This window comes from Kogia breviceps, chromosome 18, assembly GCF_026419965.1.
Source record: "Kogia breviceps isolate mKogBre1 chromosome 18, mKogBre1 haplotype 1, whole genome shotgun sequence".
NCBI lineage: Eukaryota > Metazoa > Chordata > Mammalia > Artiodactyla > Physeteridae > Kogia > Kogia breviceps.
Window position 1 is genome coordinate 9,661,126 of NC_081327.1, and position 23,707 is coordinate 9,684,832.

The window sequence follows — 23,707 nt, forward strand, 5'->3', positions numbered from 1 at the left end:
GTCTACCCTTTGCCTCCGCTAAAATGTTGGGTTTTAACTTATTTTCGTAGACAAGCCTATCTTTTCTCATACGGCCGCATTTTTTAAAAGTTCTCAATTATTGTTACCCGAAAAACTATCTGCTTACGTTGTTTTCTCATGAGCTTTAAGAAATGAGTAAAACAAAAGGAATCCTACAGTTCCACCAACAGTGACTAAATCCGAGCCCGCTCCACTGTCAAAACCCGAGACAGCTGGTGGGAAGAGCGGTTCTGCGAACTTCGTTCTGGGAAATGTAGTCCAGGAGGTTTGTGAAATCTGAGGCGCTTCAGCCTGGGGATTCTGGGAAGTGTAGTCCGGGAACTGTGTGTAGCCCGAGGCACTTCCGCTCCGGGAAGGCGAGGTCGGGGCCGAGATTACTCCCTGGGCGGTGAGTTAATCCAGCGTCCCTGTGATCCCTCCGAGCCTTCTCGGCCTCTGCGTGGGGCCACCCGGTCCTCGCTCCTGGGACAGGGAAGCCGTGGCGAGCGGCGGAGGGCGGAGGGGGCAGCGGCGGCGGTGTGCATCCCCTCGGCGAACCTCCCGCGTCGGGGGCGGGCTCGCGTCCTACGTTGAGTTTGACGGTCTCCCGCGCTCTGTGCTCCCCTAGCCCTCCTACCGCAACTACGGGCCAGCTCTGTCTGTTTCTTGCGGTAAATTATTGAGCGGGTTGCTTAATCTCTCTCTGCCTCAGTTTCCTCCGGTTAGTTCCTTCGCAATGATGTTCTTTCGAGGATTAAGTGAGATTATATTTAAAAAGCTTAAAAACAGTGCCTAATGCATGGTAAAATGTTGGATGTTACCATAAATTCAATGATAATACTTAGCCGCCCTGTTGTTGGGAAGTTCCTGCGAGCCTGGGATGGGGTCAGAGCTCCAGCTGCAGACCCATTGTCCCTTCCCTGATCACTGAGGTAGGTTTGTTCTTGGATTCCTGGATTCTTTCTGGACGCTTGTTTAGGAAGGAGAGTTATCTTCAGCTGGACCCTGGGAAAAGTCCTCTGTGGTTTATCCCAGACAGAGAAATGATCGTGGTCACGGCTTTGCACAGTGCCTGCGATGTAGCCAGGCTTCAGTTAAAAATGTTCAGTATTGTGTAACAACCTCGTATTGTTAATTTAAATGCAACACGATTTCTTAGCCTTAGGTTTTTATTAGTCATTGTTTACCTTCATGCATATGCGAGAAGAAACTTCGTTCTTTCAGCTTAATAACACGTGCAAGTAGTTACACCTATTAAGGGGGAAAAAAACCCGTGGCAATTTAACGTTCATTAACAACAGCATAAATCATCTGTGAGACCACCAGTAAGAATTAGGCTTTTTTTTGGAGAGTAAGGGTAAGTAAAGGGACAGAGTCATCATCTCTGAATTTTGTGTTTCCTAAGATTCATCTTCTGTAAAGCAGATTCGCAAAGGCAGTTTTATGACTTAAGAGCACCTGCTTGTCTGAAGCTGCAGAAGGGAATGCTGGCATTATTGTACCCATTTACAGGTAGACTGGATTGAGGCACAGAGAGATTAATAACTTGCTCAAGGTTTATGCGACTAGTAAGTAGAAAGTGATAAGTAGAAATACCAGAATTTGAACCCAGGCATTTTGGCCCTGATGTCAGAAGCTCAGCTTCTCTGTACACGGGTGTGGAATTGAATCTCGGAGACAGAGTTTTGGGTGAAGTAGAAAAGGATAGCTTTATTACTTTGCCAGGCAAAGGGGGACATGGTGGGCTCCTGCCTCGAAAAACTGTGTCCCCAGTTGGAGAGGAGAGTGGGAAGTTTTATAGTAATTGTTCAAGAAGGGCGTGATCAGCTCGTGGACATTCTCCTGATGGGTTGGCGGTGAGGTAAGTGGGAGTCGCAACCTGAAGGTTGCGACTGGTCTGGGGTCTGGTCTACATGCTTGTGGGCACCATACCATTATTAACTTCTCCCACCTGGAAGGGGTTTCAGTATCTGCAAAACAGCTGAAAGATATTGTTGTGTGTATCCATTGGTGGGGAACCAGGACCTTGCCCCAAGGCTGCACTATTGTTTCTCTAGACTGTTTGTTCCTCCCTTTTCTTGCATCCCCTCCCTTCCCTAATGAACAACTGCTTGAATCTGCCCGTTGGAACTCAGGGTCATGGAGACTGAATGAAGGCTATTTCCTGTAGTCAAAGAAATGGGGGACACAGAAAGGCTTTGTGCCCAGGAGCCCCACGGGGCCCTGCTTCGTATCAGCCCCACTAAGTTGTTGGTACTTCCTGTCTGCCTCTCACTTCCTCTAATAGCCAGCCTCAGGAATACTCTGGGAGCTACAAGGAACATGTGGGTGAGGGCTGTTTATGGATTGTTCATGAACTAAGGCAGCTGGCGGAGGAGGCCCAGGGGAAGCTGGAATCCAGCCCCTGTTCTCACTGGGTTACATTGTCACTGCATTTGCCTAGAGAAAGGGGCCCCTCTTCCAGATCACATGAAGTACCACGTGGACTAGCACTGTTCCCAGCATCTCTCTCATGATGGCTTTCTTTCCCTTCCCCAGTTTTGCCTTCTCCGAACTCGGCCTTTCCCCAGAAGGAAGAGGAAGAAAATGACTAAATTCCGGGTAAGTCAGGTTTGCTTTTCTGTTTCTTAAAATGGCATCTCATTTCACAAAGACTGGACACATTTTTCTCCTGCTCAGGAAGGGTAAAGGGAACCAGAGGCACTTGAGGAATTGTTGTATGGTGGCCCCTTGCTTTTTGTTTATTTCCACATAATGATGTGAAAATTAATAGATAATTTTTAAAAATAAAAATGTTCCCATAATCAATTATACTCCAATATAAAACAAAAAGTTAAAAAATAAAATAATAAATTCATTACCCCAAAAAAACCAGTTCCCACGTTATAAATATGTTTACAAATCAGTTTTCGTTTTCTCACATTCCTTTTCATTAGTGTTTATGTGTGTTGATTTGTAACCACAGTTTTCAATACCATTTTCGATTTTTATTTTTTTAATTTATTTAAATTTGCGTTTTGGCTGCGTTGGGTCTTCGTTGCTGTGCGCGGGCTTTCTCTAGCTGTGGCGAGCAGGGGCTACTCTTCGTGGTGGTGCGCGGGCTTCTCATTGCGGTGGCTTCTCTTGTTGTGAAGCACAGGCTCTAGGCTTGCAGGCTCGGTAGTTGTGGCTCACGGGCTCTAGAGTGCAGGCTCAGTAGTTGTGGCGCACGGGCTTAGTTGCTCCGCGGCTTGTGGGATCTTCCCGGACCAGGGCTCAAACCCGTGTCCCCTGCCTTGGCAGGAGGATTCTTAGCCACTGCGCCACCAGGGAAGCCCCACATTTTGGATTTTTTAAATTGTATAGCTCCCACAACTTAAATGGTCACATCATTTTCCATAGTTTACCTAGTGTTTTTTTCTATTGTCCATATTTATGTGGTTTATGAATTTTCCCATTATAAGATGTTTGCAGTGACCATTTTCCTACATATAACCTTTCTTCCCAAACAGGAATTCTGAGAGTTCTGCCATTTTCTTCCTAAAAGTTTGGGAACTCAATTGTTTTCTCATGGGGAGCCTCACGTTTTGTGGCTGGAATGTCTAACGTATGGTTTTGTGAAACAGAGTCCAGCTGATACTGAACTAAGAGAAAATAATTTTGTTTTCAAACAAGAACTAGATTCTTTAATTCTAAGTTACACCATATGTATTATAGTTAAGTATCTGTTTTGTTCACTGCCATGTTAGTATATTTTAAAGAGGTACACACTGATTTTGAAAAGTCTAGTAGCAGCAGGGACTTGCCAGGCATTTACTCCATGGAGCAGCTGTGTAAGGATATAGATGGTCTTATCTGCATTTTAACAGAAACAGATTTGTGAACTTTAAGATACCTGTGAAAATCCACTCAGTCCCCAGCTGACACTGAAGTTTCCGTTGCCCGAGCCAGGACTTTCAGGTGTCCAGTGAGGATGAGTGGGGAGACCCAGAAGAGACTGCTCCTCTTGGGCCGCTGAGGCCACATTGTATGTATGCCTGGCATGGTTGGAGGACTCCAAAAATAACACTGCCCTCAGTTTGTTCCTTTTCTTAGTGCCTGTCTCTTCTTTGCCAGATGAGTCAACTAGTTGTTTAATAGACATATACTCAGGACTCCAGTCAGAAACAAATGTCGAGATGAGCTAAGACTTCAGAGAAATAACTTTTTTTTTGGCTGAGCAGCTTGTGGGATCTTAGTTTCCTAGCCAGGGGTCAAAGCCGGGACCCTGGCAGTGGAAGCACCGAGTCCTAACCGCTGGCCTGCCAGGGAATTCCCTAGAGAAATAATTTTATTTGTCATAAAGGAAAACGCCATATGCTAAGGCATGAGACACAGGAAACGAGTGAGGGGTGAAGGTGGGAATTTGTACATGCTAGAAAAGGCTTAATATTCTTCATAGGAATCTTACTGATGCATCACCTACCTCAGTAGGATCACGAGCAAGGCAAATGAACAAGCGATATGTGGGGGGAAAATATTGAAAGAGATGTTTTTTTGTTTGTTTGTTCTGTTGTCTCACTGCTGTGGCCTCTCCCGTTGCGGAGCACAGGCTCCGGACGCGCAGGCTCAGTGGCCATGGCTCACGGTCCCACCCGCTTCGCGGCATGTGGGATCTTCCCGGACCGGGGCACGAACCCGCGTCTCCCGCATCGGCAGGCAGACTCTCAACCGCTGCACGATCAGGGAAGCCCGAAAGAGATGTTTTGATGAAGTTAAATAAATGGAAATTTTTAAAAAGAGCTATTTTTATCACTTACCAAATTACCCAAGATTTAAGAAGTAAGATAATGTCCACTTTGGGCCAGAGTATGGAGAATCAGGAACACTTTTGATCTGTTACAGGAAGAGTTAATTGGGAAAATTGCCATTTTACTAGCAAAGGTGCATATTTTTTTTGACACTGCAGTTGCCACTTTTTGGAACTTAGCCTAAGGAAATAACCAGACAAGTTGGCTAAGATCTGTGTGAAAATGCGTTTTCTGCAGCATTATTAGTAAGTTTAAAATCTTAAATTATTGTATTGTTGTTTAATTATTTGGAATGATTAAATGTATATTTTTTCACTTTTATGAAATACCATGCAGCCGTGAATAATGATGATAATAGTAATAGTGAGGGCTGACATTTTTTGAGTATCTAACGTGATACTCCCTGGAGGTCGAAGTGGTTAAGACTCCGTACTTCCACTGAATGGGGCACAGGTTCTAAGATCCCGCATGCCTTGCAGCGAGGCAGGGGGGAAAATAAAGTGTCAGATATATCCTAAACCCTTTGCATATTCTCATTTAATCCCATCAAGTACCCTATGATGGTGTGCCCTTGTACAGATGGGGAAATTGAGCTATTGAGAAGTTAGGTGACTTGTCCAAGGTCACAAAGGTAGTAATGGACAGAGCCTTAGAGTGTGAACTGAGGCAGTCAGTCTCCAAAGCCTGTGCTCTTAACCTGGACACTGAATGCTGCCACAGTTGACAGGTACAGCAGGTACCTGAGACAGAGTGAACTACCTACCTGCCCCCACGGAGGTACTGAAGGCTGGTTAGATTGGCAGTCATTGACAAAATAGTGGTACTGCCCAGTGAGAGAAGGAGATAGGCACTATTGTTGTAAATACCATTGGGACTAAATTAACTCAACATTTCTTACAAAATTTGGCACTTTCAGTGAAATTGTAAAATGCGTGTATGCCTTGATATAACTGTGACAGTTCTAGAGACACAGCTATATAAAGGGCACCATGTTGCACGTATATAAGGTTTCAAAATTTTTTCTTGTCGTGCCTTCCTCCACCGACCCCACCACTCCAGCATCTTTGGTGTGATTGTGGAAGGGGAAGAGGAGACGGTGTCCTAAAAAGAGCGGTTCAGGTCACTTAGAATCTGGAACAGCCTCCCACGTGCCTCCTCCACCTTCCCAGTGCTGCCCTTCTCCCAGGGGAGGTTGGTTGTAAGATTGAGGCTACATGTGTTTGGTGTCGCAGGAGGCGGTGACCTTCAAGGACGTGGCCGTGACCTTCACGGAGGAGGAGCTGGGGCTGCTGGACTCCACCCAGAGGAAGCTGTACCGAGAGGTGATGCTGGAGAATTTCCGGAACCTGCTCTCAGTGGGTGAGGACGGGCGCCCTCCCTGTGACTTGGCATCATCTCCCACGGGCAGGGTTTCCCAACCTCGGTACTACTGCCTTTTGGGGCCATATGGTTTCTTTGTCATGGGGACTCTCCTGTGCATCATAGATGTTTAGTAGCATCCCTGGCCTCTGCCTACGACTTCCAGGCTTTGGGACTCCTTAGAGACCAGAGTTTTCCAATCCCTTTGGAGCACAGAGACAAGATGTTTCTAGTCTTTGTTCCAAGGCAAACATTTGTCTTTTGTAACTGCGCTATAAGTGAACGGTTGAGCTTGGCTGCACCTGGCTCCTTATTTCATATTATATCATTTTTTTTCATCCCAATCTCCTGATTTATCTCTCTGTCCCCCACTTTCATACCTTGAATTTTTTGAAATTAATTTTTATTGGAGTGTAGTTGCTTTACATATTATATCTTTTTTTAATTGGTGGGTCAGGATCCATTGGTGGGGCATGGGATTAATTTAGTAATAAGTCTTGTAATAATGTAGAATAAAGTAGCACTGTCAGAGCTCCTTAGCAAGAACAGTGCACATCGTAGCAGTAACTGCAGCGCTTCCAGTAAATATAGTGAGACTCTGCAAAGGACGTGATGCCACAGGTCATTTAGTCTTTTGTTTCAGTGATTCGTGGGGGGTAGTCACGTGTTTCTACTGAGAATGTATTTCTCACAACAGGTCTGATCAAAAATGTTCAATAAACTTCGGGGGAGGGGCGGAACCTTCCGTCATGGGATTGGAACCAAAATTGTTCAGTACTTTTTTTCCCTTTAATGTTTTCTCAGGGCACCAGTCCTCCAAGCCAGATATGATATCCCAGTTGGAGAGAGAGGAAAAGCTTTGGATGACGGAGGTCCAGACGCAGAGAGGTGGGCATTCAGGTGAGGACCTTGCCGCCAGAGTCCCTAATTATCCTGCCTCTGTTCTGGATAATCTGTCTCTTCTCTGTACAGCAGGCAGAGACCCTTTGAAAACCTCAGTCACGTCACAGTCGTCTACTTCAGGCCCTCCCCTGGCTCCCCATTTCACTCGGAATAAAATCCAACGTATTTAAGGGGCCCCTGAGGGCCTGTAGTGGTGTCCGTTCACCCAGCCTTAACGGTCTGCATTTTTCTCCTGTCATTTCCCCTTGCCTTGCCCTCTGCCAGCCTCACTGGTTCCTCAAATATGAGGATTACGCTTCTGCGTGAGGACCTTTTCCTCTCTTTTCTCTGGCTGGGAGGCTGCTACCCCACAAACCTCCAATCCCTCTCTCTTATTCATTCATGTCTCTGCTCGGAAGTTCATCTCACCCACGGCCTTCCTTGACCACTCCTTTTAAAAGACCATCTTCACTCCATCACCTTCATTTGCGTTCAAGTACTACACCTCCAGACTTCCTAGCATATATGTATCTTTTTATTGTAGAAAAACATGCATAACATAAAGTTTATCATTTTAATCGTTTTTAAGTGTACAGTTCAGTGGCGTTAAGTACATTCACATTGTGCAACCATCGACACTCTTCATCTCCAGAACTTTTTCATCTTCCCAAACAGAAACTGTCCCCATTAAACAAGTCCTTGTTCTCCCCTTACCCTCAGGCCCTAGTTCTACCTTCCGTCTCTGTCATACAATATTTGTCCTTTTGTGTCTGGCTTATTTCACTTAGCATGGTATCTTCGAGGTTCATCCGTGCTGCTGTGAACGTGGGGGTACAGATATCTGTTTAAGTCTCTGCTTTTCATTCTTTTGTGTATATACCCCGGCTAGGAATGCTCGATCATGTGGTAATTCTCTAATTTTTTGAGACACTGCCGTACTTTTTTCCATAGTAGCTGCAGCATTTTACATTCCCACCAGGAATGCAGAAGGGTTCCAGTTTGTAGCATCCTCACCAATACTTGTTTTTTCTTTGTTTTTTATAGTAGTCATCTGAATGGGTACGAAGTGGTATCCCATTGATTTTGATTTGTATTTTTCTAATGATTCGTGATGTTTAGCATCTTTTTATATTCTTATTGGCCACATGTTTATCTTCTTTAGAGAAATGTCTGTGCAAGTCTTTTGCCTTGAATCAGGGTGGTGGTTGTTCTTAGGAGTTCTTTGTGTATTTTGAATATCCCTCATCGGGCATATGATTTAAAAGTATTTTCTCTCATTCTGTGTATGACCTTTTTACTTTATGGAGAAGGTCTTTTAATGCACAAAAGTTTTAAATTTTCATGATGTGAAATTTGTCAGGTTTTTTTGTTGTCGCCCGTGCCTTTGGTGTCACATCTAAGAAACCATTGCCAACTCCGTCGTGCAGCTTTTACTGTTTTCTTCTAGGGGTTTTATAGTTTTAGCTCTTATGTTTAGGTCTGATGCGTTTTGAGTTGATTTTTGTATATGGTGTAAGGAGGGGTCCAGCCTCATTATTCTGCATGTGAATAGCCAGCTTTCCCAGAACCATTTGTTGAAAAGATGGTCCTTTCCCCATTGAATGATCTTGGCCCCCTTGTCCAAAATCATTTGACCATCTATTCAGTGGTTTATTTCTGGGCTCTCTGGTCTGTTGCCTTGGTCTGTTTGTATGTCTGTCTTGATGCCAATACCACACTGTTTTGATTAGCTTTATAAGTTTTAAAATCAGGGTGCGAGTCCACCAACTTTTTTCTAATTTTTCAAGATTGTTTTGGCTATTTGGGTTCCCTTGAGATTCCATATGAACTTTAGGATGAGTTTTCCTATTTCTGTGTTGGGATTTTGACAGGGATTGAGTTGAATCTGTAGATCCCTTTGGGGTAGCATTGACAGAGTAATATTAGATCTCCCTGTCTGTGAACATGAGATGCTCCATTTTTTTAATGTCTTTAATTTCTTTTACCAGTGTTTTATAGCTTTCAGTGTACAAGCCTTTCACCTCCTTGGTTCATTCCTAAGTATTTTATTCTTTTTGACGCTATTGTAAATGGAATTGTTTTATTTCGTTTTCAAATTGTTCATTGTGTGTAGAAATGCAATTAATTTTTTAAATTGAAGTATAGTTGATTTACAATGTTAATTTACTGCTGTAGAGCAAAGTGGTTAAGTTATACATGTATATACATTCTTTTTTTAAAATATTCTCTTCCATTATAGTTTATCACAGGGTACTGAATATATCAGTAGTTCTCTGTGCTATATAGTAGGACCTTGCTGTTTATCCATTCTGTATATGATAGTTTGCATCTGCTAATCCCAACCTCCCACTCCATCCCTTCCCCACCCCTCCACCTTGGCAACCACCAGTCTGTTCTCTGTGTCTGTCATTCTGTTTCATAGATAGGTTCATTTTTTTTTATAGGTTCATTTGTGTCATTTTTTAGATTCCACATATAAGTGATATCATATGGTATTTGTCTTTCTCTTTCTGACTTATTTTGCTTAGTATGATAATCTCTAGTTCCATCCACATTGCTGCAAATGGCATTATTTTGTTCTTTTTTATGGCTGAGTACTATTCCATTATATACATATACCACATCATCTTTATCCAGTCATCTGTCGATGGACATTTAGGTTGTTTCCATGTCTTGGCTATTGTGAATAGTGCTTCTGTGAATGTAGTGGTGCATGCATCTTTTTGAATTGTAGTTTTGTCTGGATATATGTACAGGAGTGGGATTGCTGGATCATATGGCAACTCTGTTTTTAGATTTCTGAGGAACTTCCATACTGTTTTCCACAGTGGCTGGAAATGCACTAATTTTTGTATGTTGACATTGTATCTTCATACTTTTTTTTTTTTTTTTTTTTTGCGGTACGCGGGGCTCTCACTGTTGTGGCCTCTCCCGTTGTGGAGCACAGGCTCCAGACGCGCAGGCTCAGCAGCCATGGCTCACAGGCCCGGCTGCTCCGCGGCATGTGGGATCTTCCCGGACCAGGACACGAACCCGTGTCCCCTGCATCAGCAGGCGGATTCCCGCCACCAGGGAAGCCGTATCTTGCTACTTTTAATTCATTTACTGGTTTTAACAGTCTTTTGTGTGTGGGATCCGTATTCCCAGCCAGGCAGTCATCTTCTCTGCCATTTATCTTATCCTCTCTGCCCCTCTCCCCTGATACTTAAACAATCACATGACCTAGGTGAAGTTTTCTGGTAGACATTTCAAATGTGACATTTATAGATGTCACAGATGCAGCTGTGTAGACAAGGAGAATCTGTGTAGGAAAAGAGAAGAAATTACTGAAATGAACCTTTTGCAATTCTGAGTAAGTATAATTTGTGTAATTTGGTATTACTCTTAACTCATTTATCATAAGTATTAGAAGAAACTCCTTGGGAATTCCCTGGCAGTCCAGGGTTAGGACTCTGCACTTTCACTGCTGAGGGCCCGGGTTCAATCCCTGGTTGGGGAACTAAGATCCTGCAAGCTGCCCAGCACAGCCAAAAAAAAAAAAAAAATGAAGCACCTTATACATTTAATCCTTGCAATAGTCCTGACCACTTGGGTGATTATCTGTTTTTTATGGGATGAAACTTATTCCTTTGAAAATGTCATATAGCTTGTAAGTGGGTGAGTCAGGCCTTAAAGCCTGTTTGCTCTTAGTAGAGGTGCTGATTTAAACCTGTTAACGTTTTTGTGGACCCCCAAACTGCCAATTTGCCATTTTCCTGCAAGTGCAGCATCTACTACAGAAGTGGAAGAATTTCAAAAACATATAAAATGTAGAAAGTTAGTTAATCCTAAAATTGTGTATGTGCTTCATTAAGATAATCATGTAATAAACCACCAACCTGGGGGCATACATGATAAAAAAAAAAATGATCTAATGGGATCCCATGTGTAACCCCACAGTTGAGTTCAGTTTCAACATTCATCATCATGTCTTTTATTGAAACTTGAACTGACGATTTAAAAAGTTAATTCTCTGCTTCTCCGCCTTCCCCACATACACACACCATCTGGATGATCTGGTTTTTCTCCTTTCCATGGCTTTAAACGTTTTATTTTGGAAATATTAAAATGCAAAAGTAATGAAAATAGTATAGCATAGTCTGTATATTCATACTGTCTCAACAGTCGTCACTTTCTGGCATTCCCGTTTTGTGTATCCTCCCACTCCTGTTTTTGCTGGAGTATGGTCACATCACCCACAGATATATCAGTGTCTGTCCACAGCAAGAACTCACCTCATGCCTATCCTATGATCAGTATGGATGCATGTAGATTTATGTTTACTTTGGGGTATATCCAACATGGCATTGTTTATTTTGCTGTCAGATTGTTCCTGCTTTGACCATTGGGAGCTCTTTCAGGTTGGCTCCTATACCCCTGCGCCTCGCCCCATCCTTTTGTTTTTGGAGCGTTTCCTTTCCTTCTGACTCTACAAAGTCCTCCCTGTCATCTTGTATTTTTCTTACCCAGCCTTAGAATCAGCCATCTGCCCCAGGACTCCTGGTTCCTTTTAGTGGAGAATGGTATAAATATTTGTGCACTAATCAAAATGCTTCTTAACCAACCTTACTGAGAAACAACTTACATAAAGTAAAATTCATCCTTTTTGAAAATTTATAATTTGAGAGTTACAGAAATGGTACATAGATAGTGTAGAAAGTTCCCGCAAATGCCTCACCTGGTTTGCCCGTTGTTAACACCTTACCTGACCAAGGTAAATTTGTCAGAACTACAAATTTCACATTGGTACAGTACTTTTTTTAAAAAATCTAATTGGCCCTATCGAGCAATTCTTTTTTAGTTTTTTAAATTTATTGAAGTAGAGTTGATGTACAATGTTGTGTTCATTTCTGCGGCACAGCAAAGTGATTCAGTTATAAGTACACATTCTTTTTCGTTATGGTCTATCACAGGATATTGAATATAGTTCCCTGTGCTGTACAGTAGGACCTTGTTGTTTATCCATTCTATGTACAATAGTTTGCAAGCAGTTCTTGAATAGAGCAGCATTCTACCTAGCAATTAGAAGGGCACCCCAAGGAGCTGTACAAAATGGAAGGTTTTTTATAGGCAGAAAGGGGGTGGGGGAAGGAAATTGTTAGCAAAAGAAATGTTTTAGGCCAGCCCATCTTTTTAGGAAGGCATGCGTCTTCTTATGCAGGTTACCTCACTGGTGCTGATGTGGAGATTTCAGAGTGTCTGTTTAAGGGTCACCTTCCTGAGAGGGGTTGGAACTGCATTTATGTCTCGGTTTGCTGTCATGGAGGCAGATGACCCCATTTGGGGCTTGTTATTTCTTAACCCTTCCCCCTTTTAAGCAAAGTCTCAACTTATCTGAGAGATGTCATCAAAATGTAAAGCATTAATGCCATTCTCCGCTACTACCCTATGATTCTTGCAACTTTGTTGATCTCTGACGTGGAGTCCATAGGTCGTGGCTTTATTTAATCCCTGTGACATTCACAGGTCATGGGTTCCACGTATATAATCCTTAAGTCAGTCACTCTTCTTCCTTTTCCTTTAAAATTTTTTTTAAAATGTATTTATTTTATTTTTGGCTGCATTGGATCTTCGTGGTGGTGCGCGGGCTTCTCATTGCGGTGGCTTCTCTTGTTGCGGAGCACAGGCTGTAGGCGTGTGGGCCTCAGTAGTTGTAGCATGCGGGCTCAGTAGTTGTGGTGCACGGGCTTAGTCGCTCCGCAGCATGTGGGATCTTCCCGAACCAGGGCTTGAACCCGTGTCCCCTGCATTGGCAGGTGGATTCTTAACGACTGGACCACCAGGGAAGCCTCTCTTCTTCCTTTTCTGATGTTCTCATCTTAGGGAAATCATTTGCTTGGCAGTCAGCAGCTGTGAACATGCATTTAAAGCTTTTGAGAGAATCTCATGAGCCAGTGATTTTTTTTTTTATAACTATATGCAGGATAATTCCCTCTGTTTGGATATGCTTGGAACCATGGTCCCCAAGACCCAAACCAGTCAAAATCAAGTAAGTCAAAGAAACGCCATTGAAAGAGTCTTTTATTTTTCTTTAAAAATTTTTTTAAAAAATTATTTGCTTTTTAACATCTTAATTGGAATATAATTGCTTTACAATGGTGTATTAGCTTCTGCTTTATACAAAGTGAATCAGCTATACATATACATATATCCCCATATCTCCTTCCTCTTGCATCTCCCTCCCACTTTCCCTATCCCACCCCTGTAGGTGGTCACAAAGCACCGAGCTGATCTCCTTGTGCTATGTGGCAGCTTCCCAATAGCTATCTGTTTTACATTTGGTAGTATATATAAGTCCATGCCACTCTCTCACTTCATCCCAGCTTACCCTTCCCCTTCTCTGTGTCCTCAAGTCCATTCTCTATGTCTGTGTCTTTATTCCTGTCCTGCCCCTAGGTTCTTCAGAACCATTTTTTTTTTTTTAGATTCCATATATATGTGTCAGCATACAGTATTTATTTTTCTCTTTCTGACTTACTTCACTCTGTATGACAGTCTCTAGGTCCATCCACCTCACTACAAATAACTCAATTTGGTTTCTTTTTATGGCTGAGTAATATTCCTTTGTATAAATGTGCCACATCTTCTTTATCCATTCATCTGTCAATGGACACTTAGGTTGCTTCCATGTCCTGGCTATTGTAAATAGAGCCTGCAGTGAACATTGTGGTACATGACTCTTTTTGAATTATGGTTTTCTCAGGGTATATGCCCAGTAATGGGATTGCTGGGTCATAGGGTAGTTCTACTTTTAGTTTTTTAAGGAACCTCCATACTGTTTTCCATAGTGGTTGTATCAATTTAATTCCCACCAACAGCATAGGAGGGTTCCCTTTTCTCCACACCATCTCTAGCATTTATTGTTTGTAGACTTTTTGATGATGGCCATTCTGACTGCTGTGAGGTGATACCTCATTGTAGTTTTGAATTGCATTTCTCAAATGATTATTGATGTTGAGTATCCTTTCATGTGTTTGTTGGCTATCTATATATCTTGTTTGGAGAAATGTCTGTTTAGGTCTTCTGCCCATTTTTTGGATTGGGTTGTTTTTTTGATATTGAGCTGCATGAGCTGCTTGTAAATTTTGGAGATTAATCCTTTGCCAGTTGCTTCACTTGCAAATATTTTCTCCCATTCTGAGGGCTGTCTTTTCATCTTGTTTATGGTTTCCTTTGCTGTGCAAAAAATTTTTTTTTTTTAAACATCTTTATTGGAGTATAATTGTTTTACAATAGTGTGTTAGTTTTCCCTCTACAACAAACTAAATCAGTTATACATACACACATGCTCCCACATCTCCTCCCTCTTGCATCACCCTCTCTCCCACCCTCCCTATCCCACCCCCCCAGGCGGTCACAAAGCACAGAGGTGATCTCCCTGTGCTATGCAGCAGCTTCCCACCAGCTATCTAATTTACATTTGATAGTGTATATATGTCCCTGCCACTCCCCCACTTCGTCACAGCCCACCCCTCCCCCTCCCCATATCCTCAAGTCCATGCTCGAGTAAGTCTGTGTTTTATTCCCGTCCTACCACTAATCTCTTCATGACATTTTTTTCCCTTAGAGTCCATATATATGTGTTAGCATACGGTATTTGTTTTTCTCCTTCTGACTGACTTCACTCTGTATGACAGACTCCAGGTCCATCCACCTCATTATAAATAACTCAGTTTCATTTCTTTTTATGGCTGAGTAATATTCCATTGTATATATGTGCCACATCTTCTTTATCCATTCATCTGTTGATGGACACTTAGGTTGCTTCCATGTCCTGGCTATTGTAAATAGAGCTGCAATGAACATTTTGGTACATGAGTCTTTCTGAATTATGGTTTTCTCAGGGTATATGCCCAGTAGTGGGATTGCTGGGTCGTATGGTAGTTCTATTTGTAGTTTTTTAAGGAACCTCCATACTGTTCTCCATAGTGGCTGTATCAATTTACATTCCCACCAGCAGTGCAAGAGGGTTCCCTTCTCTCCACACCCTCTCCAGCATTTATTGTTTCTAGAGTTTTTGATGATGGCCAATCTGACTGGTGTGAGATGATATCTCATTGTAGTTTTGATTTGCATTTCTCTAATGATTAATGAGGTTGAGCATTCTTTCATGTGTTTGTTAGCAATCTGTATATCTTCTTTGGAGAAATGTCTATTTAGTTCTTCTGCCCATTTTTGGATTGGGTTGTTTGTTTTTTTGTTATTGAGCTGCATGAGTTGCTTATAAATTTTGGAAATTAATCCTTTGTCAGTTGCTTCATTTGCAAATATTTTCTCCCATTCTGAGGGTTGTCTTTTGGTCTTGTTTATGGTATCCTTTGCTGTGCAAAAGCTTTTAAGTTTCATTAGGTCCCATTTGTTTATTTGTGTTTTTATTTCCATTTCTCTAGGAGATGGGTCAAAAAGGATCTTGCTGTGATTTATGTCGTATAGTGTTCTGCCTATGTTTTCCTCTAAGAGTTTTATAGTGTCTGGCCTTATATTTAGGTCTTTAACCCATCTTGAGTTTATTTTTGTGTGTGGTGTTAGGGATTGTTCTAATTTCATACTTTTACATGTAGCTGTCCAGTTTTCCCAGCCCCACTTATTGAAGAGGCTGTCTTTTCTCCACTGTATATCCTTCCCTCCTTTATCAAAGATAAGGTAACCATATGTGTGTGGGTTTATCTCTGGGCTCTCTATCCTGTTCCATTGATCTATATTTCTGTTTTTGTGCCAGTACCATATTGTCTTGATTACTGTAGCCTTGTAGTAGAGTCTGAAGTCAGGGAGCCTAATTCCTCCAGCTCCATTTCTCGTTCTCAAGATTGCTTTGGCTATTCGGGGTCTTTTGTGTTTCCATACAAATTGTGAAATGTTTTGTTCTAGTTCTGTAAAAAATGCCAGTGGTAATTTGATAGGGATTGCATTGAATCGGTAGATTGCTTTGGGTAGTATAGTCATTTTCACAATGTTGATTCTTCCAATCCAAGAACATGGTATATTTCTCCACCTATTTGTATCATCTTTAATTTCTTTCATCAGTGTCTTATAGTTTTCTGCATACAAGTCTTTTGTCTCCTTAGGTAGGTTTATTCCTAGATATTTTATTCTTTTTGTTGCAATGGTAAATGGGAGTGTTTTCTTAATTTCACTCTCAGATTTTTCATCATTAGTGTATAAGAATGCCAGAGATTTCTGTGCATTAATTTTGTATCCTGCAACTTTACCAAATTCATTGATTAGCTCTAGTAGTTTTCTGGTAGCATCCTTAGGATTCTCTATGTATAGTATCATGTCATCTGCAAACAGTGACAGCTTTACTTCTTCTTTTCCTATTTGGATTCCTTTTATTTCTTTTTCTTCTCTGATTGCTGTGGCTAGAACTTCCAAAACTATGTTGAATAAGAGTGGTGAGAGTGGGCAACCTTGTCTTGTTCCTGATCTTAGTGGAAATGGTTTCAGTTTTTCACCATTGAGATCGATGCTAGCTGTGGGTTTGTCATATATGGCCTTTATTATGTTGAGGAAAGTTCCCTGTATGCCTACTTTCTGCAAGGTTTTTATCATAAATGAGTGTTGAATTTTGTCAAAAGCTTTCTCTGCATCTATTGAGATGATCGTATGGTTTTTCTCCTTCAGCTTGTTGATATGGTGTATCACGTTGATTGATTTGCGTATATTGAAGAATCCTTGCATTCCTGGGATAAACCCCACTTGATCATGGTGTATGATCCTTTTAATGTGCTGTTGGATTCTGTTTGCTAATATTTTGTTGAGGATTTTTGCATCTATGTTCATCAGTGATATTGGCCTGTAGTTTTCTTTCTTTGTGACGTCTTTGTCTGGTTTTGGTATCAGGGTGATGTTGGCCTCATAGAATGAGTTTGGGAGTGTTCCTCCCTCTGCTATCTGTTGGAAGAGTCTGAGAAGGATAGGTGTTAGCTCTTCTCTAAATGTTTGATAGAATTCGCCTGTGAAGCCATCTGGTCCTGGGCTTTTGTTTGCTGGAAGATTTTTAATCACAGTTTCAATTTCAGTGCTTGTGATTGGTCTGTTCATATTTTCTATTTCTTCCTGGTTCAGTCTCGGCAGGTTGTACATTTCTAAGAATTTGTCCATTTCTTCCAGGTTGTCCATTTTATTGGCATACAGTTGCTTGTAGTAATCTCTAATAATCTTTTGTATTTCTGCAGTGTCAGTTGTTACACCTCCTTTTTCATTTCTAATTCTATTGATTTGAGTCTTCTCCCTTTTATTCTTGATGAGTCTGGCTAATGGTTTATCAATTTTATTTATCTTCTCAAAGAACCAGCTTTTAGTTTTATTGATCTTTGCTATTGTTTCCTTCACTTCTTTTTCATTTATTTCTGATCTGATCTTTATGATTTCTTTCCTTCTGCTAAATTTGGGGGTTTTTTGTTCTTCTTTCTCTAATTGCTTTAAGTGCAAAGTTAGGTTGTTTATTCGAGATGTTTCCTGTTTCTTAAGGTATGATTGTATTGCTATAAACTTGCCTCTTAGAACTGCTTTTGCTGTATCCCATAGGTTTTGGGTCGTTGTGTCTCCATTGTCATTTGTTTCTAAGTATTTTTTGATTTCCTCTTTGATTTCTTCAGTGATCACGTCGTTATTAAGTAGTGTATTGTTTAGCCTCCATGTGTTTGTATTTTTTACAGATCTTTTCCTATAATTGATATCTAGTCTCATAGCGTTGTGGTCAGAAAAGATACTTGATACGATTTCAATTTTCTTAAATTTGCCAAGGCTAGATTTGTGACCCAATATATGATCAATCCTGGAGAATGTTCCATGAGCACTTGAGAAAAATGTGTATTCTGTTGTTTTTGGATGGAATGTCCTATAAATATCAATTAAGTCCATCTTATGTAATGTATCATTTAAAGCTTGTGTTTCCTTATTTATTTTCATTTTGGATGATCTGTCCATTGATGAAAGTCGGGTGTTAAAGTCCCCCATTATAATTGTGTTACTGTCGATTTCCCCTTTTAAGGCTGTTAGTATTTGCCTTGTGTATTGAGGTGCTCCTATGTTGGGTGCATAAATATTTACAATTGTTATATCTTCTTCATGGATCGATCCCTTGATCATTATGTAGTGTCCTTCTTTGTCTCTTGTAATAGTCTTTATTTTAAAGTCTATTTTGTCTGATATGAGAATTGCTACTCCAGCTTTCTTCTGATTTCCATTTGCATGGAATATCTTTTTCCATCCCCTTACTTTCAGTCTGTATGTGTCCGTAGGTCTGAAGTGGGTCTCTTGTAGACAGCATATATATGGGTCTTGTTTTTGTATCCATTCAGCCAGTCTGTGTCTTTTGGTGGGAGCATTTAATCCATTTACATTTAAGGTAATTATCGATATGTATGTTCCTATTACCATTTACTTAATTGTTTCGGGTTGTTCTTGTAGGTCTTTTCCTTCTCTTGTGTTTCTTGCCTAGAGAAGTTCCTTTAGGATTTGTTGTAGAGCTGGTTTGGTGGTGCTGAACTCTCTCAGTTTTTGCTTGTCTGTAAAGGTTTTAATTTCTCCATCAAATCTGAATGAGATCCTTGCTGGGTAGAGTAATCTTGATTGTAGGTTTTTTTCCTTCATCACTTTAAATATGTCCTGCCACTTCCTTCTGGCTTGTAGAGTTTCTGCTGAAAGATCAGATGTTAATCTTATGGGGATTCCCTTGTGTGTTATTTGTTTTTCCCTTGCTGCTTTTAATATGTTTTCTTTGTATTTAATTTTTGACAGTTTGATTATTATGTGTCTTGGCATGTTTCTCTTTGGGTTTATCCTGTATGGAACTCTCTGTGCTTCCTGGACTTGATTGACTATTTCCTTTCCTATATTAGGGAAGTTTTCAACTATAATCTCTTCAAATATTTTCTCAGTCCCTTTCTTTTTCTCTTCTTCTGGGACCCCTATAATTCGAATGTTGGTGCGTTTAATGTTGTCCCAGAGGTCTCTGAGACTGTCCTCAGTTCTTTTCATTCTTTTTTCTTTCTTCTGCTCTGCAGTAGTTATTTCCACTATTTTATCTTCCAGGTCACTTATCCGTCCTTCTGCCTCAGTTATTCTGCTATTGATCCCATCTAGAGTATTTTTCATTTCATTTATTGTGTTGCTCATCATTTCTTGCTTCCTCTTTATTTCTTCTAGGTCCCTGTTAACTGTTTCTTGCAAATTGTCTATTCTATTTCCAAGATTTTGCATCATCTTCACCATCATTATTCTAAATTCTCTTTCAGGTAGATTGGCTATTACCTCTTCATCTGTTAGGTCTGGTGTGTTTTTATCTTGCTCCTTCATCTGTTGTGTGTTTTTCTGTCTTCTCATTTCGCTTATCTTACTGTGTTTGGGGTCTCCTTTTTGCATGCTGCAGGTTCGTAGTTCCTGTTGTTTTTGGTGGCTGTCCCCAGTGGCTAAGGTTGGTTCAGTGGGTTGAGTAGATTCCCTGGTTGGGGGGACTAGTGCCTCTGTTCTGGTGGATGAGGCTGGATCTTGTCTTTCTGGTGGGCAGGTCCTCGTCTGGTGGTGTGTTTGGGGATGTTGGTAACCTTATTATGATTTTAGGCAGCCTCTCTGCTAATGGATGGGGCTGTAGACCTGTCTTGCTCTTTGTTGGGGATAGGGTGTCCAGCACTGTTCTTTGCTGGTCCTTGAGTGAAGCTGGGTCTTGGTGTTGAGATGGAGATCTCTGGGAGATTTTCGCCGTCTGATATTACGTGGAGCTCGGAGGTCTCTTGTGGACTAGTGTCTTGAGATTGGTTCTCCCACCTCAGGGACACCGCCCTGGTGCCTGCTGGGGCGCCAAGAACCTTTAATCCACACGGCTCAAAATAAAAGGTAGAATAAATAGAGAGGAAAGAAAAGGAAGGAAGGAGGGAGGGAAGGAAGGAAGAAAGGAAGGAAGAAATGAAGGAAGGAAGCAAGAAAGGAAGGAAGGAAGGTGCAGAGGAAGAAAGGGAGGAAGGAAAAGAGGAAGGGAGGAAAGAAGGGGGAAGGAAGGAAGAAAGGAAGAAAGAAAGGGAGAAGACAGAGTAGTATAAAGTATAGTTATTAAAATAAAAAATAATTATTAAGAAGAAAAATTTCCTTTAAAAAAAAAAAAACAGAAAAATGGGTCAGTCTAACCCTAGGACAAATGGTGCAAGCAAAGCTATACAGACAAAAATCTCACACAGCAGCACACACATACACACTCACAAAAAGAAAAAAAAGGGGGAAATAATAGTATATCTTGCTCCCAAAGTCCACCTCCTCAACTTGGGATGATTCGTTGTCTATTCAGGTTTTCAACAGATGCAGGGCACTTCAAGTTGATTGTGGAGCTTTAATCCGCCGCTTCTGAGGCTGCTGGGAGAGACCTCCCCCTCTCCTCTCTGTTCGCACAGCTCCTGGGGTTCAGCTTTGGACTTGGTCCCGCCTCTGCGTGTAGGTTGTCCAAGGGCGACTGCCCTTCGCTCAGACAGGACGATGTTAAAGGAGCAGTTGATTCGGGGGCTCCAGCTCACTCAGGCTGGGGGGAGGGAGTGGCACGGGGGCGGGGAGAGTCCGCGGCAGCAGAGGCCGACGTGACGCTGCACAGGCCCAAGGCGCGCCGTGCGTTCTCCCGGGGAAGCTGTCCTTGGATCCCGGGACCCCGGCAGTGGCGGACTGCACGGGCTCCCGGGAGGGCCGGTGTGGAGAGTGACCTGTGCTCACACACAGGCCTCTTGGTGGTGGCAGCAGCAACCTTAGCGTCCGACACCCGTCTCTACTGTCCGTGCCGACAGACGCGGCTCGCGCCTGTTTCTGGAGCTCCTCTACGCGGTGCTCTTAATCCCCTCACCTCACACCCGAGGAAGCAAAGAGGCAAGAAAAAGTCTCTTGTCTCTTCGGCAGCTCCGCGCCCGCTTCTAGGGCTCCTTTAAGCGGCACACTTAATCCCCTCTCCTCGCGCCCAGGCAGCAAAGAGGGAGGAAAAGGTCTCTTGCCTCTTCGGCAGCTCCAGACTTCTCCCGAACTCCCTCCCGGCCAGCCGTGGCGCACTAGCCCCCTTCAAGCTGTCTTCACTCTGCCAACTCCAGACCTTTCCCTGGGATCCGACTGAAGCCCGAGCCTCAGCTCCCGGCCCCGCCCGCCCCGGCGGGCGAGCAGACAAGCCTCTCGGGCTGGTGAGTGCCGGTCGGCACCGATCCTCTGCGGGAATCTCTCCGCTTTGCCCTCCGCACCCCTGTGGCTGAGCTGTCCTCCGCGGCTCCCGAGCTTCCCCCTCCGGCGCCCGCAGTCTCCGCCCGCGAACGGGCCTCTAGTGTGTGGGAGTCTTTCCTCCTTCACGGCTCCCTCCCACTGGCGTAGGTCCCGTCCCTATTCTTTTGTCCCTGTTTATTCTTTTTTCTTTTGCCCTACCCAGATATGTGGGGAGTTTCTTGCCTTTTTGGAGGTCTGAGGTCTTCTGCCAGTGTTCGGTGGGTGTTCTATAGGAGAAGTTCCACGTGTAGATGTATTTCTGATGTCTCTGTGAGGAGGAAGGAGATCTCCGCGTCTTACTCTTCCGCCATCTTTAAGCCGTCTCCTGTGCAAAAGCTTTTAAGTTTCATTAGGTCCCACTTGTTTATTTTTGTTTTTATTTACGTTTCTCTAAGAGATGGGTCAAAAAGGATCTTGCTGTGATTTATGTCATAGAGTGTTCTGCCTATGTTTTCCTCTAAGAGTTTTATAGTGTCTGGCCTTACATTTATGTCTTTAATCCATTTTGAGTTTATTTTTGTGTATGGTGTTAGGGAATGTTCTAATTTAATTCTTTTTTTATAATTATTTATTTTATTTTTGGCTGCGTTGGGTCTTTCTCTGTTACTGTGAGTGGGCTTTCTCTAGTTGCGGTGAGCGGGGGCTACTGTTTGTTGCAGAGCACGGGCTCTAGGTACACAGGCTTCAGTAGTTGTGGCGCACAGGCTTAGTTGCTCCGTGGCATGTGGTATCGTCCCAGAACAGGGCTCAATGTCCCCTGCATTGGCAGGCAGATTCTAACTACTGTGCTACCAGGGAAGCCCCTAATTTCATTCTTTTACATGTAGCTGACCAGTTTTCCCAGCACCACTTATTGAAGAGGCTGTCTTTTCTCCATTGTATATTCTTCCCTCCTTTATCAAAAATAAGGTGACCATATGAGCATGGGCTTATCTCTGGGCTTTCTATCCTGTTCCATGATCTTTCTCTTTTTGTGCCAGTACCATACATACTGTCTTGATTACTGTAGCTTTGTAGTATAGTCTGAGGTCCAGGAGCCTGATTCCTCCAGCTCCGTTTTTCTTTCTCAAGATTGCTTTGTCTATTCGGGGTCTTTTGTGTTTCCATACAAACTGTGAAATCTTTTGTTCTAGTTCTGTGAAAAATGCCATCAGTAGTTTGATAGGGATTGCATTGATCTGTAATTGCTTTGGGTAGTATAGTCGTTTTCACAGTGTTGATTCTTCCAATCCAAGAACATGGTATATCTCTCCATCTGTTTGTATCATCTTTAATTTCTTTCATCAGTGTCTTATAGTTTTCTGCATATAGATCTTTTGTCTCCTTAGGTAGATTTATTCCTAGGTATTTTATTCTTTTTGTTTCAATGGTAAATGGGAGTGTTTCCTTAATTTCTCTTTCAGATTTTTCATCATTAGTGTATAGGAATGCAAGAGATTTCTGTGCATTAATTTTGTATCCTGCTACTTTACCAAACTCATTGATTAGCTCTAGTAGTTTTCTGGTAGTATCTTTAGGATGCTCTATGTATAGTATCATGTCATCTGCAAACAGTGGCAGCTTTACTACTTCTTTTCCGATTTGGATTCCTTTTATTTCTTTTTCTTCTCTGATTTCTGTGGCTAAAACTTCCAAAACTATGTTGAATAATAGTGGTGAGAGTGGACAGCCTTGTCTTGTTCTTGATCTTAGAGGAAATGGTTTCAGTTTTTCACCATTGAGAATGATGTTGGCTGTGGGTTTGTCATATATGGCCTTTATTATGTTGAGGTAAGTTCCCTCTATGCCTACTTTCTGGAGGGTTTTTATCATAAATGGGTGTTGAATTTTGTCAAAAGCTTTTTCTGCATCTATTGAGATGATCATATGGTCTTTCTTCTTCAATTTGTTAATTTGGTTTATCACATTGATTGATTTGCATATATTGAAGAATCCTTGCATTCCTGGAATAAACCCCACTTGATCATGGTTTATGATTCTTTTAATGTGCTTTTGGATTCTGTTTCCTAGTATTTTGTTGAGGATTTTTGCATCTATGTTCATCAGTGATACTGGCCTGTAGTTTTCTTTCTTTGAGACATCTTTGTCTGGTTTTGTTATCATGGTGACGGTGGCCTTATAGAATAAGTTTAGGAGCGTTCATCTCTCTGCTATATTTTGGAAGAGTGAGAAGGATAGGTGTTAGCTCTTCTCTAAATGTTTGATAGAATTCACCTGTGAAGACATCTGGTCCTGGGCTTTTGTTTGTTGGAAGATTTTTAATCACAGTCTCAATTTCAGTGCTTGTGATTGGTATGTTTATATTTTGTTTCTTCTGGGTTCAGTCTCTGAAGGTTGTGCTTTTCTAAGAATTTGTTCACTTTTTCCAGGTTGCCCATTTTATTGGCATATAGTTGCTTGAAGTAGTCTTTCATGATCCTTTGTATTTCTGCAGT

At 42.0% G+C, this 23,707-nt stretch overlaps 1 protein-coding gene across 3 annotated transcripts in view; it reads left to right on the forward strand.

Moving 5' to 3' along the window:
• The first annotated feature begins 233 nt into the window (after positions 1-233).
• Positions 234-23,707, forward strand: part of ZNF235 (zinc finger protein 235) — a 41,411-nt gene continuing 17,937 nt past the window's right edge. Inside the window, exons 1-4 of one of the 3 annotated variants that reach the window (XM_059044516.2) lie at positions 234-409; positions 2,539-2,601; positions 6,002-6,192; positions 6,933-7,028. In XM_059044516.2, coding sequence (XP_058900499.1) covers positions 6,956-7,028 — 73 coding nt within the window. In that variant the 5' untranslated portion in view covers positions 234-409; positions 2,539-2,601; positions 6,002-6,192; positions 6,933-6,955. Of the gene's footprint in view, positions 1,862-2,538; positions 2,602-6,001; positions 6,193-6,932; positions 7,029-23,707 lie in introns of all 3 variants that reach the window. The other 2 variants (XM_059044510.2, XM_059044509.2) reach the window with 2 other exon arrangements.